Raw genomic sequence first — 21644 nt, 5'->3', positions numbered from 1 at the left:
CGACATGGATGGGGTGAGTCTGGGTAGGATGCTCTTCAGAGGGTCAATGCGGACTCAATGGGCTGAACGTTCCCCGGCAGCACAGATTCTATGATTCCATGAACCATTACAAGGAAATGTACTTTCAAGGAAAGCTCCATTAACTGCATCATCCCAACCTAAGCACATCAATGATTGATTTCAAATGCTGTCAGACCAATTTAGTAAATGGCACTTGTAAGTGGGAGCATTTAAATAATTGAAAGAAAAAAAAAGAGGTTAGACAAAAGTAAAAATGTGGAGTCACACGACTGCAAGAACTTGCATTGACTGCATCAACTCAGATCATCATTTCACCTTCCCAGCAATGCAATGTCAACTTCTGCAACATTGACGCTGGACTTCAAGAGGCCTCATGGTACTAGGTCAAACAGGAGCTTGGAAACCTCCTGATTACCAGCTCCCATTCTCCCTCAGGAGTCACTATTCTTCCACGATGAACACCATTTGGAAGAAGCATGTGGGGCAATAGCACACAATGCACTCTGGGTGCAGGACTTCTCTGTACATCATGCAAAGTGAGTCAGCAGCACCAGCATTGACTAAGCTGGCTGACCCAGAAATGGAATATTTTTCCCAAAGGCAAAACAAACTTGACCTTGTACTCACAAATCTGCCTGCTGCACATATATTTGTTTGTGACAGCACTGATAGGAGGAACTATGGCAAAGTCCTTGCACATCCAAAGTCCTGTCTTTACACTGAGGGCATTTTTCATCATGCATGTGCTGCACTACCACCATGTTAAATGGGATATATTTCAAACAGATACACAACTCAAAACTAAGCATCCGTAAGGTGCTGCAAACCAATGGCAGAAGTAGAATTATATTCAACCTAAATATGCAACCTCATGGCTTGGAATACTCCCATTTTACAACTATCACCAAGCCAGGGGATCAACACTGGGTCAACAAAGAGTGCAGGAGGGCATGGCAGGAGCAGCAACAGACATAACTGAAAATGAGGTGTCAGCCTGGGAAACTATAACACGGGACTACTTGCTTTCCAAAAAGTAGAAGCAGTATGCAATTGACAGCATTAAGGAATCCCACAGATCAAATCTAATCTCTGCAGACCTGCTGTATCCAGTCATGAATGGTGATGCACAATTAAACAACTCTGTGGTGGAGGAGGCCCAGCAAGTATCCCCATCCTCATATATAGGAAAGCCCATACCATCAGTGCCAAAGACAGAGTGGAAGCATTTGTAATCAAATTACAAAGTGGATGATCCATCTCAGCCTTCTTCCAATGTCCACAGCATCAGATGCTGGTCTTCAAACAATTCAATTCACTCCCCATACACTATCAAGGAATAAGTGAAGGCATTGGACACAAAGGATATATATCCTGATATCATGCTGGCAATTATGCATTAGATGTCTACTCCAGAACTAGTCAAATCCTATGCCAGTCCAGTAGTTACAGAATTGCATCTATTCAGCAAATTGGAAAATCACCCAGATATGTTGTGTCCACAGGAACAATTGCAAACCACCAAATCACTGCCCTACTAATCTACTCTCAGTCAGCCAGATAACGTAAGGTGTCATCAACGGTGCTATGAAGCATCACTTACTCAAAAACAACCTAGTCACTGATGCTCAGTTTGGGTTCTACCAGACCCACTTCTTGGGTTTGACCACATTATTGCCCGAACGTGGTCAAAACAGTTTAACTCCAGAAATGAGGTAATACTGACTGCCCTTCACATCAAGGCAGCACCTGATTAAGTGTGGCATCAAGGAGCCAAAGGAAAAATTTAGTCAATGGGAATCAGGGGGAAACCATCCTGCTCGGAGTCACACCAGCACTCAAGAAGTTGGTTGCGTTTGTTGGATTTCAATCATCTCAGCGCCAGGACATGTCTGCAGGAGTTCCTCAGGATAGTCAGCCATATTCAGTTGCATCATCAATTACCTTCCCTCCATCAGAAAGTCAGAAGTGGGGCTATTCACTGATGATCACACCATGTTCAGCCATGCACAATTCCTCAGATACTGCAACAGTCTATGTCCATACACAGCAAAGACTGGGCACTAATCAAGGATCAAACTGATGAAAGGCAAGTAACAATCACTTCACGCAAATGCCAGTCAATGGCCATCTCCAATAAAACAGAATCTAACGGAATGTCAGTACCATCACTGAATCTCCCATTATCAACATCCAGGAAGCTACCATTGACCAGAAACTGAACCAGTCTAGCGATATAATTGCTGTGGCTACAACATCAGATCAGTGGTGAGTAATTCTGCAGAGAGTAGCTAACATCCTGACCTTTTAATGTCTCTCCATCTACAATGGTACAAGTCAGGTATGTGATAGGATACTCTCCACATGCGTGAATGAGAACAGTTTCCAACAACAGCCAGGACAAAGCAATCCACATGATCGGCACCCAATCAAAACATGCATTCCCTCCACCACTAGTGCACAGTGCCAGCAGTGTGTACCATCTACATAGTGCACTACAACAAATTAAAGCTGCTGAGAAAGCACCTTGCAAACTCGCAATCTCTATCATGTAGAAGGACAAGGGCAGCAGATGCGTGAGAACACCACCATTCGCTGGTTCCCCTCATATTCTGACTTGGAACTACATCACCATTCTGTCACTGTTATTGGGTCAACATCACACATCTTTCTTCCTGATAGCACTGTAGATGTACCCACAAGAAGGCAGCTCACCAATAACTTCTTCAAGGTAGTTAAGGATAGACAATTAATACTGGAGAGGCAGCGACACCTATAATCCCATGAATGAATAAATGAATTCAACGGCTCTCCTTTCACGGAGACCCAATGGATTTGGACAGATATTTATTCATGCAATTTTAAAAGAACTTTCAAATCAATTGTCATGTTTCTGCAGACTTAAATTGATCTGGTTCTCACCCTATTTTAAAATAACAGCAAAACCACAGTAAAACTTATTAAGATTTCCACCTGGAAAGAGTCAAAAAGCAGTCTTTCAAAGTTACATTTACGGACCTGCATCAACTTTATTTGCCAGCTGTGGACTTCCACCTTAGTCCTGCTTCTACTTAGGTTTTGATTAACTTTTACTTTCAAAAGTCAAAGGTTAAATAAAGGAAAGGAAATGTTTTCCGTCAAATAACTTACTGACCACTGACACCAACTTCCAGCAGGAACGCAGCTCTTAGCAATCAAATCAAATAGAGGAAGCTGGTTTGCCAAACTTCAACTTGACATGTCTAGGGGGCTACTTTCTTGTTCAGAAAATTGACATAAAATGTGTAAAATTGAAACATTGTGCTTTTAAGGGGATTTGCCTTTGGCAACTGATGACTTCACTTCGATTGGAGCTCCACTGCTACAAAGGTTTACCTCTTCTGAGAGAAAAAAACAAACTGAGTTTGCTTGTTAGAGCACTTCCTTTTGTAAGTGAAGGTGACAATTTAACAATCGCAATACTTTAAAATCAAAAGCAGACCAAATATTTTAATGATGGTGATGTGTCACTGCTGGATGAAAGGTGTAGTGCAGTCTTGCCCCCACAGATTATAATGTCTAAACTGTCGACAAGAAACAAAGCAGGAAGATAGCATTTTTCATATGAACTAAGTTTCAAATAACAAACTTACCTTCCATTGATATAACCCCGACTCTGTATATCCCATTAATTTGAGCACCATTTAACTTTCTGCTCAGATTCAGAACGTATGATTTTAACAGGATTTATTTTACACAGATTATTAATTTTGATACGTCTAGTATAAACGTAATACAACAGAACATAAACACCACCTTAAAATAATTTTTCTCATTAGGAATTCGTAGGATCTCTACCAAGATGGGCAATCATCACCCATTCCAAAGTTCATCCTGGTGTTTTAGTTACTTCTCCATTTCCAATGCAGTATTGGGTTTTCTAAATTTAAACAAATTTTCTTTTCTTTGTTGTCCAGGTCTTTCATGTACCTCCTCCTCCAACATCATATGTAATAAAGACAATCAAGAATGGAACGGCTTAGAGACTGCACAGATGCTCCTGTCACTATTCTTATCCAAACAGAAATGCTTAAATCTACCCTTGAATAGTTTTCCCATTTTCTCATCCTCACACAATGGGGAAATACTTACTCACAACAATATAGTTTAAATACTAACTTATAATGCTAGGGATTGGGTGTAGATGTGTGTGCACAACACAGTGCCACAGAACTGCAACTCTTCTGTAAAAAACATACCTGAACAACAATTTAGAGACATACAGGGACTGCTTATTTAGAATAGAATCTTTGGTATTTCAAGGCTTTTCTAATGGAGTAAAGCTCAAGTTTTTTTTTAATTTCAAAATAAAAGACTCTCAAACAAACAAAATTTATCATATTCCTACTAAATTCTGAAACATAATTTAAACTGGTTAAATTTGAATTGTTGTCAAAACAGCAACCAACTTAGGTATCAGTTTCACAGCCACATGTTACATATTTGCAATTTTCCAGTTAGTAATTTACAAAAAGAAAAATTCTCACCCAAAATTCATGAAGTACAATAACTTTTGTCGTTTTTAAATCATTTTGATTATTCCCATTTTGAGGAACCAGATATACATAGTTTAAGAAACTACACTCAAAAACCCAAGAACTGTAAAATATAAAACACTACATCTATTGACCATTCCTATCACAATTCAGCCTTGTTAAAGACGTAATTTCATTTAAGCCTTCTCTGTGACAGAAAATGCTTACACTTGTATAGTGCTTTTCATGACAACTTGAGATATCAAAGCACATTACAGACAGTGCAGTATTTTTGAAGTACAGTAATTGCTATGAAGTAGGAAAGGGTACACTTCCAATTTTATAACAGTGTGCATAAATATCTCTTCAAATAGTTTTCCATGAAGGAACTAAAATAATGCAAAATTAAAATCCTGGGATGTCATGGATTATGCCAATTTCCAGATGCACAGATAGCAACTGATTAAGATCATTGTAAATTATAATGGTTTCGTTTAGAATCTTTCAAGGATCTGGGTGAAGAAAGGATCAATGCAGATTTCTGAACTCTGACTTTATTGCTGAGTAATAAAAATGATTCATGAAAATTGAGCTGATCGACATCAAGCACAAGAATAAATCCCAAGAAAACCAGCAAGAATATCTGTTTTTATTTTGATTATACCTAGAGAAAACAGAGAAAAGCCAAACCAGGTAAAATCATTCAGACAGTTCAAAGAACCCACATTTGAGAGACCAAATAGCAGATTCCAAAAGGGCTAATAAAGTTACATAAACCATTTTAGCAATAAAATACATATACAGTTTGAGCAAATTAACCGTTTACTGAAAGCTTGTTGAAAAGGGATATTTCAAGTTAAACATCAGCAACGTTTTATTTATGTGAATCATGGCTTTTTAAATATAAAATCAGAATGAAATATTATACTATTGCTAATATTCAGTTTTGTACTTTGTGCTGTATTACAGTCAATGCATGCAGTGCATTGGTTTTGTTACTAACAGCTGTGGTCATTATTAAGACTCATCACCACTCATTCTTACATTACCCATACAACACATATATGCCTCTAAAAATAATTCAGGAATAAATTGGTGGAAGTTGACAAAATAAATCTTAAAGTGTCCTTGGGATCAAAACTGTAACTTGACTCACCGGCATACATTCTCTAACTAAAATGGAGAAAATACTTTATTCTGAATAAAGTAAGATATCTGCTTTATATTCTATTAATTATTTCAGACATCATGGAGAACAGTCAGTCAACAGGATTTACTGAAAGAAAACTGTTAATTACAACAAATTCTAATGCTCTGAGTTGAGAGATGCTTAAGAAAACAAAACACTGAAATCTTGAATGCTCAAATCTTCAAGATTTTCTTCATTCTCACATTACAACTCAATTTCTTGAAGCAAAATATATTTTTTGACAACAGCTAATTCATATGAACAGAAAGTAGTGAAAAACATCATCTATGGTAACTACCGGAATTGGATGACCTGAGAAAAAGAATCGGTTGACAAACTATAAGCTGTAATGTATTAGTAAGATAAAACGCAAAGTCAGCTATTTCTGAAACAATAAGAATTTCTAGAGTATTAAAGAGAATTCAATCAGTCATTAAGAAGTACAAAAATTATCTTGGCCCTGCATCAAGACCAAAATCAATAGACGACACAAAAGCTACAGCATCCACACCAGCCAAAAAACGTAAAGTTTGTGACCTTCCAATTTGTGACTGACAACGTGACAATTTTATTCTTTTAACTTTGGTATGCTAGCAGGAAGCAATGAGGTTTAAAATGCTACCCTGCAAAGCGCTCCACTCTCATCAACAGATCTCCAGTTTTTTCCAGTTTTTGACCCCGACAGATTTTCTCAAACACGAATGTTATTAGAAATTAAAATCATCAAGAACATGGTCACAAAATTGGAAAAGTCTGGAGGAGCTGTGAACTTCATTACATCTTCAGGAGGTTCAAATGGACTTCATCAGCACCTGCCATATTCTTGCTGTACCTTCCAGTCTGCTCTTGTCAAAGGTGATGAAAATCCAAATTTGCGTTAACAATTACAATTTACAATGTTTTTTCCCCTAAGAAAACCTCCTTGATGTGTTATCAAAAATGAAAGCCACAGCCTTAAGTGTAAGCGCACTGTTCTCCGCAAGTGGCAACACAATTGTATTAGGTTTTAAAGAAGGCATACAGCATACTTTGTTCATTGATTGGGGCACTCAGTGCAGAAGTTGGCAAATCATGTTACAACTGTGTAAAACTTTTCGAGAAAGTGAGGACTGCAGATGCTAGAGATCAGAGCTTAAAAATGTGTTGCTGGAAAAGCGCAGCAGGTCAGGCAGCATCAAAGGAACAGGAGAATTGATGTTTCGGGCATAAGCCCTTCTTCAGGAAAACTAATCCTGATCTCCTGAAGAAGGGCTTATGTCCGAAACGTCGATTCTCCTGTTCCTTTGATGCTGCCTGACCTGTTGCGCTTTTCCAGCAACACAATTTTAAGCTCTGTATAAAACGTTAGTCAGGCCACATTTGGAGTATTGCATGCAGTTCTGGTCACCACACTATAGGAAGGATGTGGAGGTTTTGGAGAGGGTGCAAAAGAGGTTTACCAGGATGTTGCCTGGATTGGAATGTATCAGTTATAAGGAGAGATTGGGCAACTTTAGGTTGTTTGTGCGAGAGTATCACAGACTAAGGGGCAACCTGATAGAAGTACAGAAAATTGAGTGGCACGGATAGGGTGAATAGCCAAAGACATTTTTCCAGGGTGAAAATGTCAAATACTAGGGCGCATAAATTTAAGGTAAGAGGGGGAAAGTTTAAAGCAGATGTACGAGGCAAGTTTTTATTTCAATGCAGAGGATGGTAGCTGCCTGAGACACACTGCCATGTGAGATGGTAGATGCAGATACAACAGCAATGTTTAAGACAGACACGTGAATAGGCAGGGAACAGAGGGACATGGACTGGATGCTGGTAGTTGAGATTAGTTTAGAATGGCATCATATTCAGCACAGACATGGTGGGCCGAAGGGTCTGTTCTTGCATTGTACTGTCCTATGTTTTATGTAAGCCCAACAGATGACGATATGCAGAGTTGGAATTAACAACAAAGGCAATAGATGGCATTTCAGGTAGAAGTAAGTTAAAGTTGAAAGGCACAGGAAAGGAAAGGTATAAGACATCTAAATTGCAGAAATCTGTGGAAACAGGATGTGAAGTAGTTTTTCAAGGAAATGTGTGATCGGTGAGTAGTGAAGATCATGCAGACCAAGCTTTGGTAAGTTTGAAAGTGGATGGGGTTAAGATAGGAGGTCTCCCGGCAGAGTCAATTACAGAGGTCTCCAGTACATAGCTGAAGGATTTGGTAGCAGATGGACCAAGGCAATGAAAATAGATGCTGTTTATAACAAATAGCAAACATGATCAAAAGATTAACTCCGGTTTAAATAAGATGGTAACAGTGTAGGTTTTCCTAAGGCAGTGGCCAGGAAGCAGGATAGAAATAGAGGCCAAGAATTTTTTTAATATACATATTCATTCATTAGATGTGGGTGTCACAAATCAAGGCCAGCCCTAACGACCCTTGAGAAGGTGGTAGTGAATTGTCTTCCTGAACTTCTGCAATATAGTTGACAACTGAAGCTGAAGATGGTGACTTCAGCTTTACCAAGATTCTACCAGAAGCCGTCTCAGAACAGAGGCAGTGAAAGGTCAAAGAGCAAAAACTGAAACGAAGAATTCAAAATATGGTGAACAAAGTCTCTGTCAAAATCACTCATCATGATCAATGAGCAATTCATAAAAAAAAGGCCAATGGAATTAAATGGATGGGATTCAGGAGAAGGAGACAGAAATTTAAATCCTCAGGACGGTCAAGGAAGGCATGGCTGATGTGTGATTTAACCCCATATGTCCTCTGCCTTTGCTGTATATCACTTAATACCTCAGGTTAATCAAAATCAAACAATCAATCAATCTCAGTGCCAGAGCATGAGCCTCAAGGCTTGCTGCAGAATTCATGACATCAACTGCTCTCCAGCACCATTTGCATATCTAGAACATGTCTGCAAATCATTTTAGTTCCACATACCTGAGGATACAGATGCAGACTCTACATCCTGAGGTTAAGCGACAGAAACCGAACCTCTGTTTGCTTTCAATGTCTGTAAGCACAAAAGTGAAGTGTTGTCCCACTTGACTCTGTGAAGCCCTGAAAAATAACGATGTGTATCATTAACTGGCAAATAAAATCTTAATGATCAACTGCTATCGGCACAAAATATTATACTACAGTGGTGAAGAAGGGCTAAACTGAAATATTATTAAAATGATAATTGAATAAAAACAATTGCTGGAATTTTCAAACGGAAAGCAAGAAACAGTTCGAACTAGATTGGCCAACAACTGAAAATGAGGGAGGCAGGTGGTTGACTTGCATCTTCCATCAGACCTAGAGTAGCAGATAAGCTAGTGGCTTAGCAAGATTCAGGAGGACTGAAAATGGGGGAAGAAAAGCAGTTGGACAGGCTGACCTTCTTCAGTGAAAATCACAATGCTAACTACAGACGAGTACTGCAATAATATTCATGATTTGGAGATGCCGGTGTTGGACTGGGGTATACAAAGTTAAAAATCACACAACACCAGGTTATATTCCAACAGGTTTAATTGGAAGCACACTAGCTTTCAGAGTGATGCTCCTTCATCAGGTGGTAATGGAGGGCTCGATCCTAACACACAGAATCATTAGGATTGAGCCCTCCACTACCACCTGATGAAGGAGCGTTGCTCCGACAGTTAGTGTGCTTCCAATTAAACCTGTTGGACTATAACCTGGTGTTGTGTGATTTTTAACTTTGCAATAATATTGGTAGTTTGGGCAACACCAAACACTTGAAAGAGTCAGAGAAGGATTTGTGTTTTCAATTTGCACTGTTTCGTATCCATGATTAACTGGCAATTGACCACTAGAACTTGCCAAATTCAGCGAAAGCTTCTGATTTCAAACAGGCATATCAATCTTCAAGTCAAACAAGAAATTTTGCATTTTGCTTTAAATTCATAAGTGTAGTGAAGTACCTCCAAACACAATATTATTTGTGCAAGATCTTGCTAAGCAAGATAGCCTTACGCTTATGCAATCGGATATAAATCACACAAAAAATGGAACCTATTCTATACAAAAATAAGCCTCTGTTATCAATCTCTAATTAATGTAATTAAAATGTCTGGTCATATAACAATTTCAAGAAATCTTTGCCTATTTTAAAAAGGAAAATTGCTAATGTTCATGAAAATATACAGGGAAACATTATTGTTTAAGGTCAGAGTGGGCAAAAGGAGAAAGTATGGTCAAACTGAAGATGACCAGCTAAGGTACATTAATTTAACAGAGCAAATAAAAACCTGAAGCCCCTTTACAAATTTGGGAATAACATCAAAATTATATTTGAAGGTAGCTAATATTTGTCAATGGTGGTGCACTCATTTTGTACAAAACCAATTCTATCAGTAAGCGCACCACTGGATGGCAGCAATGGAGCCTTGTTTTACATGCAGATCAAACCTTCAGCCAGGCACATTTAAAACCCACCCCATCAAATAGAGCAAAAGCTCATTCTTAAATGCTTACAAAAGTATTCACAATAAACTGGAAGACTCAAGCGTGAAGACACAAGAGGATGTCGTTAGTTAAAAGGTCAATGTTGGGGCTTAGATTTTCAAAAGCTGCTGCTGCAGAAAAGGCACCAACACATCATTAACTGCAGATAGGGTCTCTCAAAATGAAAGATTTATCAATTTTTTTTAAAATGAGTATACGTTCATTCTCAAGAATCAACTGGGACACGTACATCTGCTATTCCTTCATTTAAAAAAAAACCCTCAAATGTTCATGTTTCCTCCGTGCTGGATTTTTAGGAAGTTCTCTCTTAAATTGGAATCTATTTCAAAGAGTGGAAAATGCAAAATGATTGGCTTATTAGGCAATACTGTACCTTTCAACATCAAAAGGAAAGCAAAACTTCGGCACAGTCTGTAGCACTTCCTGTGAAGAATAATAAAAACGTTAGGCTCATGCAAGACTTGGATGTGAATCACTACTGTATCTACCACAGAAAATCTGAGTATAGCCTTCTGAATTAAAACCATATACAAATAGCTGCTCCTGTATTGAAATAATCAACTACAATGAACTTCATTGATTATTAACAAGAATCAAATTTATGCTCCAGCAGGCTGTACTGACAATGGGAAAGGAGCACCAGGAGGGAATAGCTTGGCCTAAAGGGCATTAACACCCCCTCTCATCCCCACTGGGATCCCCTTCAACAGGACCATATGGATTTTACAAGCAGCACTGCACCATATGGGTAAGCCACGTCTGCTGATACATGCATCACAGACTAGCCACCAGTTTTTTTTTTAGTCAACACAAGGGCTTCATACGCAACATGTGCTGACAATGCAAATTGGAAAAAATACTAAATGGTAGCAATAAAAAAATGCCAAAACTTAAAATAAATGCACCATCCTCACTTGTGCTATAAAATCCCAGTAGGTTTATTTGAATCACAAAATAACTACATGCCACATGCTTTGAGGCAAGCATTTCATCTTGCATGCTACACTTCAGTAAATCTAGATTTTAATAAATCTAATAGCTACATGCCACAATAATGAAACACGAGATGGTAACCACAGCAGCCACTTCATTTACAAGATCTAAATACACCACAAAAAAGTCATTTTATATCTTGCTATAAAACTTTCAGGAATTTGTAATGATGCTGATGCACAGTGATGAAATGTTTGCACTCTCCACAACTGCGCAAGCAAACAGTGGGGGAAACCTTTGAACTGGTTTAAGGATTTGGTTTACATAGCGAAGGATGCAGCGAGCTCAGGTTCATTGAAAACTCACAATTTATAATAGAATGAACTTTTAATGAGAATAGAGTGATCTCCACTTGCAAATATGAAGTGATGCGTATATCAAACACAAATCTTACTCTTTGCAGGAATAGCTGAGTGAACAGTACCAGTTAAACTGCTCTGGTTGTGCAATCAGAGCAATTTGGGCTTTAAAAATCCTCAACAACTGAATCTAGTGCTGCCTTCCTTCAGAACTTTACATTGTGCTGCCTTGCAATTTCTAAATCTACTACAATGTATTACACTGGCCTGTACACATTTTTAACCACTTCAATAAATGGGAGGCCATATTTTTGTTTAAATTGTATAACTGATTTGATGGCAGATTAAAAATACAACACATCATCCAAAACAATGCTTCTACCAACAACAAAAATACTTGTGGATTTCAGTGTCTCAGCTACACAAGGTTTTTTTTTTAAAATTCACTGTTTTCCAAAAGTTTCAAAATCACTTACTATCACAAGAGTGAATGATTAAATCAGTTATTTAAAACAGACAGACAGATGGAAATTAAATCACTTGTTAGTTCGATGGTTCAGCTATAACTGGACAAAGCAGGAAATATTGTCTAACAAAACACAGTATTCTGTGTATATCACGCTCTGCAAAACAAACAATTTTAGTAATACACTTCATTTTAAACCTGATCACCACTGTTTAAAATTCCTCTCTTTTTCTTCAGAATAGAACCCAAGCTTTCTACTCGCTTCCCAACTGGCACAGGCATCCCTCAGGGAGGCTGCATGTTTTTTTTAAAAAGCTCAATGCTCTTTTAAATTCATGCAGCCAGCAGGTCTATAGACTCAAAAACAGTTCAGACAAAAATTGTTTGCACCACTTAAGGGACAGACTAGTTCAGCTGACGACTGGGACTCCCATGACAGGATAGATGAGGTTACTTACATCAATCAATGAGGCTCTCTATCAGCTCCCAAGCCAGATATCATGCTAATTAAAAGGCACCAGCTCGCACCTTAACCTTATTAAATACTATACATATAAACCTAAGATATCCTTCAAAACCAGCCTCGGCAGATCTCAGTACACCAGTAGTAAACACCCACAGTTAACAGTCAGAGCAAAAGTATCAGTAATGCTGTACATCAGGACATGCATCACACAATTTCAAATATTGACTATTTCAGCTGGAAATGTGCTGTCTATCAGCACTGCAGCATTTGTCTACAAAATTTAAAAATGGTAGAGTGGGTTCCAAAAATACATTGCAGTGAACTGAAAAATTCTTAAACTTCTCTCAAATGTAAGGTTCAATAATTTTTCTCAGTAACAGTAAAGTAAAACATTTACTGAAACAACCACCTTATTTTAGCCTGCTTTGTAGTGGAATAATTGCTGTAGATACATTCTTTATATAAAAATTATCAATGTCTTCATGGTAGAGGGATGCTACCCACATGACTCTCCATGCTTTCACTGTCAGTACAAAAGCAGATTTCCTGGGTTGACAAATTAGGTTTTTGTTTGAGCAAGGCAGCAACAAAAATCCAAACTAAGCAAAGAATACTTATTAAAATCGCTGACAATAAACTCTACATAATGATTGAAAAACATTGGTAGATGGGAGATATTTAATTTAACAGAATGAGGATAATCTTCAATGTAGGAAATCTAACACATTCCTTTAACAAAACAGCCTGCAAGATTTTTGAAATCAGAAATTTTGAGTGTGATTCTTAACAAATTCAGATTAGACAAGGCTCGTTTGAAATCATTAACCTAACTTCCATCAGGTTTGGTTGATGAATCCAGGCGAATGCAACCACTGGGCAGTCACCTACAGGGTAGCAATTTGGTATGACTGTGAAAACTGAAGGAACTATTCATGAAATTAATTGCATCAATAAACAAACAGGCTTCAGCAGTGGGAATGAATATGTATATATACTTATGCTGAGACATAGAAACTTCGATGTAATTGCATTGCAGTCTTTCCCAAGATTTCACATTATATGCCCCATTCTACTGATGCAAGTTTTACAAACTTGTTCATCCACATGAGTATTCCAAATCTTTAAAGGGTAAATAATATCAATTTAATTCACTACACTCTATCATAATGAGTATTGACTGTGTAAGTCATGCATAAAGTCATTCATTAACTATTGTAAGAACAGCTAATATTACATGTGAGTCACATTATACATTATAATATACATTTCTTCTATCTTGTACATAGCCTTTGGAAAGTATAGAATGATAAGTGCATAATCAGGATTATAATAGTCTCTTTTCTCACATAAAATATATCTGTAATTATAAATGCAGAGTTTTACATCTACATTTACTTTTGAAAGTTAATTGTCAGGGAGTGGGAGCGCAAGACTGAAGTTTCACGTACAGTACCAAGTACTCCTGCACCAGTTCAGTAACAAATCAAAATAATACTTCGAAGAAATATAAGGTTCATTCCAATACTGGGTTCACAAATACTAAAAAAAATAACCTTTTTGACTTTACCCCAAAGATCAATTCGATTTACCTCCAGGCTTATCCAAATATCTCACATGCATAAAAAACGGGAATTACATAAATGTTCATTAATTATAGAATGACACTGCACTACAAAATACAGTGTACCACTTTGCTCAGTTTTGTTTGGAATTGAAAGAACCATCTGGTACCTGTACAAGTCACTATGACCTGATCAACATTCATTAAACTTAGTTCACAGAAAACTAAAGGAAAGCTCTCCAGTTTATGAATTTCCTGTTGAAAGTAATATTGGAAGAAATTAAGTTAAATTAGAAACAGAGTCCTTATGAACAGGCTCAATGGGCTGAATGGCCTACTCTTGTTCCTATGTTATTTTACATTCTGCAGTTCATAACTCCCTGAGGTAAAGACACCATAGTTCCAGAAGACCACAGGGCTGCTGCCTCGTTAGAGAGAGTGACTGGTGGTGAGTTTAACCTGAGGGTCACTACACCTCAGGCAGGGGGCAGGGTTGAGAAGATGAGGCCTTCATGGTGACCTCATTTGGCATGGAATGCACACCCACATGCTGTTGCCATCACTCTGCATCACAAATGCCACCTCCGCTCCCTCCCCCCACCCCCAGCCATCCAACCAACTGAGTTAACTGACACTCCCCTCCTTATCAATAGTCGTGCAGTCAAATAAGTTTTCTGAATTGTGATGGACAGTGTTGAGCTGCAATTTGGACAACTTGGCCCTTCTCTGCAGTGATAACCCATATTGGTTAAAGGCAATTCTCTCAATCATGACAGAGGGGGATGAAATTCTTCAAGCAGTGCTTCCCAAAGCCTTTTCACCTGGAACACCATTTTGAGGTTTGACCACTGTTGCAGTTCCTCAGTAAGAAAGAAGTGTGTGAGAGAGAGAGCAGAGCTGGCAGGGGGACCTGTGAAAATGGGAGCCTGCCTGTTAAGAGTTAGAAAGCAGCTGGTTTAAGTTAGCAAAAGCTCCACAGCCTAGGCCTTGGGACTCCTTTAGGAGTCTGGGTCCCCACTTCAGAAAGCACTATTCTGGATACAAACCAGCACAGGATCGCAATCCACATGCAGTAGCAAGGAGCGAACAATTGGTCACCATCACAAACAGGGCAGTTTTGAGAAATCGCTGTCTAAAAAGGTTTGATGACACTATACAGCCAATCAAACCTTTAAGTAGGTAAAATAAATGTTGACTTCAGAGAATAAATGCCCACACCAGTTGACTCATGCTAAGTTTGGCTGAAAACGTCAAGCTGTACATGACAAATTATTCAATTGGAAGTACACTAGCTTTCGGAGCGCCGCTCCTTCATCAGGTGGTTGTGGAGGACACAATTGTAAGGCACAGAATTTAAAGCAAAAATTTACTGTGTGAAATTTTTGCTTTAAATTCTGTGCCTTACAATTGTGTCCTCCACAATCACCTGATGAAGGAGCGGCGCTCCGAAAGCTAGTGTACTTCCAATTAAACCTGTTGGACTATAACCTGGTGTTGTGTGATTTTTAACTTTGTACACCCCAGTCCAACACTGGCATCTCCAAATCATGCCAAATGATTACCACCTTCATTGCACCACCTTCCATGATGAAGCAAGACGCAAATCCTTTGGGGCCATGGTAGTGCTCAGTTCCAACAGCCAAACCAAAATGCACACCTGCACATTTCTAAATGAAACACCATATTATCCCTATAGCAACATATACACTGGCTGTGACTGAAAGGACGTCCGAATGTCAGGTATGACACTAAAGTCGGTGGAGTAGTGGACAGTTTGGAAGAATGTTACAGGTTGCAGGAGGACTTGGATAAACTGCAGAATTGAGCTGAGAGGTGACAAATGGAGTTCAATGCAGACAAATGTGAGGTGATGCACTTTGGGAAGAATAACAGGAAGGCAGAGTACTGGGTCAATGGAAAGATTGTTGGTAGTGTGGATGTGCAGAAGGATCTTGGTGTCCATGTACATAGATCCCTGAAGGTTGCCACCCAGGTTGATAGTGCTGTTAAGAAGGCATACGGTGTGTTAGGTTTCACTGGTAGAGGGATTGAGTTCCAGAGCCACAATATCATGCTGCATCTATATAAAACGTTAGTGCAGCCGCACTTGGAATATTGTGTACAGTTCTGGTCGCCATATTTTGGGGAGGATGTGGAAACATTGGAAAAGATGCAAAAGAGATTTACCAGGATGTTGCCTGGTCTGGTGGGAAGGTCGTATGAGGAAATGCTGAGACTTGGGTCTGTTCTCATTGGAAAGAAGAAGGCTAAGAGGGGATTTGATGGAGACATACAAGATGATCAGAGGATTAGATAGATAGACAGTGAAAGCCTTTTCCCTAGGATGATGACGCCAGCTTGTACGAGGAGGCATAACTACAAATTGAGAGGTGATAGATTTAAAACAGAAGTAAGAGGCAGGTTCTTTACTCAGAGAATGGTAAGGACGTGGAATGCCCTACCTGCTAATGTAGTTAACTCAGCCACATTAGGGAGATTTAAACAATCCTTGGATAAGCACATGAATGATGATGGGATAGTGTAGGGGAACGAGCTGAGAATAGTTCACAGGTCGGCGCAACATTGAGGGCTGAATGTTCTATGATTTGGCTCAAAATCACATTCCTCATACTTACCAAGAAAATACTGAACCATTAGTTTTCAGTCTCTCCAAGCCACCCAGAAAAATCAAATCATAAAACAAAGATCGAACTGAGATTGTGGGCTTCCTCTGTCAAACTGCTGCCTTGGCATTCCGTGTGATTTTAGTGGTTGCTCCAGCTTCCACATCAGCAAATAAAGCTCCTTTACTCACGCAATGAAATTTGGGGACCTCAGTTGCAAGGTAAAACATAACCCTATGTTCTCTCTAGTCTATGAGTATATTGGAATACTCCATCATTGTAAGTCAACCCACCAAAGGGAACTTGCTTCCACTCCATTCCCTGGTTGAACCAAAACAAACTTATATCAGCAATGGCAGCGAAACGATACACACACACACGCTGTTATGTTTAAACGTTGTACTGCTGGGCGACATGGGGTCTCAGTGGTTAGCACTCCTGCCTAACAGTACCAGGAACATCGGCTCAATTCCACCCTCGGGCGACGATCTGTGTGGAGTTTGCACATTCTCCCCGGGTTTGATCATGACTGATTGAAGACTTCAATGCCTTTTGTCAAACCCATCCCCACAATCTTCTATGCCAGGCTCTGTGTAAGAGTCATAACAGACTAGAAAGATTAACTCTGCTTCTCTCTCCACAGATGCCATCAGACTTGCTGAGTCTCTCCGGCAGATTGTTTTTATTTCAGACTAGTTGCATCCTCACGACTTTATTTTTATAAGGGAAGGAATGTTTCCAAGCTGACACATTAGCTGCTTTCTTACGCATATAGCAGGCAATATTTACATTAACAGACCATTCAAAGTTGAAAAATGCCTGGCACGAAACTTTGGCAAATCTACAAAGTTGTTGTTTTTGCTTACATTATATAAGTTCAGTTATTTGGACTTCATGGCTGATACCTTTCCCGGAAAACTAGGAATAGCAACAAGCCACTTAAGACTTCTCACTGAGAGTGGGAGTATGTCTAATTCAGAGGAACCTCATGCTAGGTTTGGCTGAAAACATCAAGCTGTACATGACAAATGACTACCACCTTCCATGATGAAGCAAGACGCAAATACTTTTTCAGATAATGGTAAAATCTGTCTTCTGTCAAAGTTAGCAGCATGGATATATTGTGATTGTCATGCCACAGGATGCTCCAATGATTGCAACATTCAACTTTGCCAAGGAACAAGGGTGGGACATGGTAAGAGTGCTTTGGATAGGTCGTTCAAAACAGTCAAGTGTCACGAAGTAGCAGTTGGCTCAGTCAGTTTGTCAGTAATAGAACAGGAGGAGGTTATTTCAGTGTGCTATTGCCGGGCTCCATGCACATTGTGGCAAAGTCAAACTCATAGGGATCTGCTTAGAGCATCTAGACAGTGGGAATTGTGCCAGTGATTAGATGCTGGAGTTCAGCTTTTTGAAGCCAGCCTCGGAAAAAGCGAGTGAATATTTGGGAGGTAAGCTGGCAACAGAAAAGGCTAAGGAGATAGGACTATATCTGTATTAAGTCAATGCAACATAGCCTAGCCAAACCGTTCAATGCAATCTCAAACCAGGAAGATCAACTTAAAAAAGATCAGGTCTGGGAGCTCAAGAGCAGCACCCTTCACTTGAGCAGTGAAGCTGAAATTGTGCTGATAGTTAGATAGCTACGATCAGTCCCCAGAAACCCTGCGTACGTATTTCTGAAAGAAAAAGTTGAACTACCAGAACATGGGCCACCACTACTACCACTGCCTGTGACAGAGAGGCTTTGATGGAGTTATGAGTCTAAATTTCAAATGTGGTGAGTTGGAATCCTTTGAGAAGTAGGCAAAATTTCAATGAGATTTGGTGACCCTTGGCATCAAAGAACTCTGGTTGATTTGATATGAAATCAGTGAAACCTGCTTCTGCTATTTGATGTTCTCAAAAGGGGTGCTCAACCACAGTATGTTTATTAATCCATGTTTACCTCATCTTAGTTCTGGATGCCAGAATGCAATTGTAAATAGATAAATAGTTGATTGTTTCACTTTCCTAACCTTGGAACATAAAGTATATTTGGTTTATTCTAAAGTATGTAATCTTGTTGGCCTAATCTCAAGTTGAAGCAAAACGAAAGGATGAATATTTGATGCAACGTATCTGGAACATAAGGATCTAAGCCAGTCATTACAAACATTGTCAATACTGAAGCCTTAAGTGCACCTCCAGCATCAATTATAATTTTAAAATGAATTCAACTTTCTCCTTCAGAGAATCCGAACCTTGAATCACAGAATCCTAATGAAAGTATACAAGAAGAAGAAAACCTATTTCAGAATGAAGGTGAGTACTTCCTTAATAAGCTGGTGCGTACCCAATGGGTTGACGAGGAAGGGAGATTCACGAAAATGTTGTCTGGGATAGAGCATTTCATATGGAAAGAGGCTTTGTTAGCTCGAGTTACTTTCTTTTTGGAGCAGAGAGGGTTGAGGGGCGACCTGATAGAGGTGTATAAGATTAGGAGGGACATGGAAAGGGTGAATTGAAAGCAGCTGTTCCCATTGTGCAAGGTTCAATAAAGGAGAGAGATGGCCTAATTTTAACGTGAAAGGCAGGCAGTTTAGAGGAAATTTGAAGGAGAGCTTTTTCACAGGGTGCTAGGCAGGAAATCTCACAAAACACATGGGTAAGTACTTGAAATGTCATAACATTCGAGGGTTTGGATTTAGTGCAGGAAAGTGGGACTAGTGTACATAGTAGCATTTTCTTTGGTAGTACAGACTTGATGGGCTGGAGGCAGTCTTCTGTACTGGATGAACCTATGATTCTATAATTAATCTGCTTCTCTAAACAGGGACAGAGTGTTTTTAGGCCATCATCCACAAGTCAAGATTCCTGAAAGGAGACCACGCATATTATGCTGCACTGTAATGTCAATTTGACCTAAATTCTATTTATGGAGAATGCTTTAATGAAGATATTGGACAATGTTTTATATCATCAAATATTCTGGCAAAACTAACACTGCATCTGCATTTTCTGCTACAAATCAATTCACTCGTCATTAAAATTAGCATCTAATAACTTCTCTCAAAATATACCCAAAGTACTATAAATACATATTGCTCAGTTTGGTTTGCAATTTTGACTGGCTGACATTTAAACCTCATACAAGAAAGAAACCGAGACATTTTTCCCAGATTAAAGTTTAAACAAGTAATACCATCATTCTAAGAATGAAGTGCTCAATTAGAAAGTGTTTAAAATACTTCCAAAACTCAAGATCCCTTAAAGAAGTCATCTGATTGCATTTCATATTTCTCCTACAGCTTTATCAAGGGACGTTTGCGCAGGCAAGTATAGTTGCATTTCTAAGCTGATAATGCCACTAATATCTGCGCTGTTTTTAAATCTTCCACAATGATTCAACACAATTGTTAATATGTACATGGGTAATCTTTGAAGTCCACTGCAAAAGGAATATACTATCTGATATTATGCAGCAGTTTGATCTATTTCATGAACTGAAGCAAAACTGAAGGTGAACTGCAGATCCAAGAAAAACAACTAAAACAAATTTATAACATCTTTCAGTTCTAACTCAAGCTCTCTGGTGTATTCCAAGGTATATGAAGAGATGACATTTTATCACCGACACAACTGATAATCAAAAACAAAACTCAAATGTTAAAGATTGTAGTGAGAATACTTGAATATTTGCAAACTTCTTTGTGTTGAAATTCAATGTGGATTTCAGACACTACAATAGATCTTCATAGGATTTATTTCAAGTGAAGCATTACATGCAAAGATGATACGCCTTTGTAAGGCCTGTGCCATAAACATTAATCTTTCGCTCTGCACATGTGATCTGTAATTCTGATTTTCCAGCATACTTGGTACTTGAATATATTTTTGAAGTTTGTTCATCAAGATCATTCATTTACAATACTGGAACTTTTTGGTCAACTAATCAAATATCCCATATGAAATGGACATATACCCCAAAACCTTTGATACAAACTTTAAATGCAACATTTGCTGTTTTGAAAATATGGATCTAGTTGTGTTTGTAGATCACAAATGTATAGAATTAAACTGAAATGTAACTTAGTTTGGGAGATGTTCTATTAAAAGAAACAGGACAATCAATTTGCAAGTGTGAAGTATTTTTAACAAAATGCATGGATTCAATCTGGAAAATAGCATCTTAGTAACTGTGACAGCAACCCAATTGTGATTTTGACATGCAAAAAATGAAATGTAATTGACTGTAATTTTCACGAAGTGTTTACTACTTACTTAATAACTTTGGGATGCAGCAAGTGTGTTATACTCTCCTCAAAATTGAGAGGATAGCTCTCAACTTCATTCAACAATGCCTATGTCAAAATGAAGTGCCAACTTTCATCAACAAACTGCACTCACCCCAAACACAACCTCAGCTAACTTAAATGGATAATCTCTGTCAAACCCTGTTGAGTAATGGGTTTACTGAAGTCCAACATAGACTGGAAAGATTAGATTAGATTACTTGCAGTGTGGAAACAGGCCCTTCAGTCCAACAGGTCCACACCGACCCGCCGAAGCGCAACCCACCCAGACCCATTCACCCCTTCACCTAACACTACGGGCAATTTAGCATGGCCAATTCACCTAACCTGCACATTTTTGGACTGTAGGAGGAAACCGGAGCACCCGGAGGAAACCCACGCAGACACGGGGAGATATTTGCTTTATACATACAGTTAATAGTCTAACAATTCAGTAAGTGGCTTAAAAACAAAATAAAACGTGAGGTTGAGGATAATGTTTCAAATCAAGTTCAAGAGATTCCCAAACGATATTCCAAATAAGATACGATGGATTGATCACTGATATCCACAGTCAGTGACTCTTCCCCCCTGCAATAAGTGCACGTAAAGGAGATCATTTTGAGCAAAACTTAGCGATCCTTCAACTCTGGTGATCACTAGCAGAACACAAAAAACACTGCTCAATTTTTTAAAAATGCTGGACACTTTTGGGAGACAAATTCTACAGCTACTGACAGGAAACAAAAATGCACAGAACAAAGCAAAAACGCGACACAGAATG

The 21644-nt window shown here is 38.8% G+C and overlaps 1 protein-coding gene and 1 long non-coding RNA gene across 4 annotated transcripts in view; one reads left to right on the top strand and one right to left on the bottom strand.

The window, feature by feature from the left end:
- dennd1b (DENN/MADD domain containing 1B) overlaps positions 1-21644 on the bottom strand; it is a 300341-nt gene that overhangs the window by 156637 nt on the left and 122060 nt on the right. For all 3 annotated transcript variants that reach the window (XM_043699790.2, XM_087990846.1, XM_087990847.1), the window contains exons 4-5: positions 10551-10600; positions 8645-8764 (exon numbers count right to left, since the gene is read on the bottom strand). In XM_043699790.2, the coding sequence (XP_043555725.2) occupies positions 8645-8764; positions 10551-10600 (170 nt within the window). The remainder of the gene's footprint in view (positions 1-8644; positions 8765-10550; positions 10601-21644) is intronic.
- Positions 17947-19976, top strand: LOC122554556 (uncharacterized). The gene is made up of 3 exons (XR_006313022.2): positions 17947-18037; positions 18819-18890; positions 19402-19976. It is a non-coding gene; the product is annotated as an uncharacterized LOC122554556 (long non-coding RNA).

Source organism: Chiloscyllium plagiosum, unplaced genomic scaffold (genome assembly GCF_037043375.1).
Source record: "Chiloscyllium plagiosum isolate Xiang-an unplaced genomic scaffold, Cpla_swu_hap1 HiC_scaffold_9, whole genome shotgun sequence".
Lineage (NCBI taxonomy): Eukaryota > Metazoa > Chordata > Chondrichthyes > Orectolobiformes > Hemiscylliidae > Chiloscyllium > Chiloscyllium plagiosum.
Note: the sequence above shows the minus strand (reverse complement) of the source record. Positions and strands in the feature narration are given on the sequence as shown.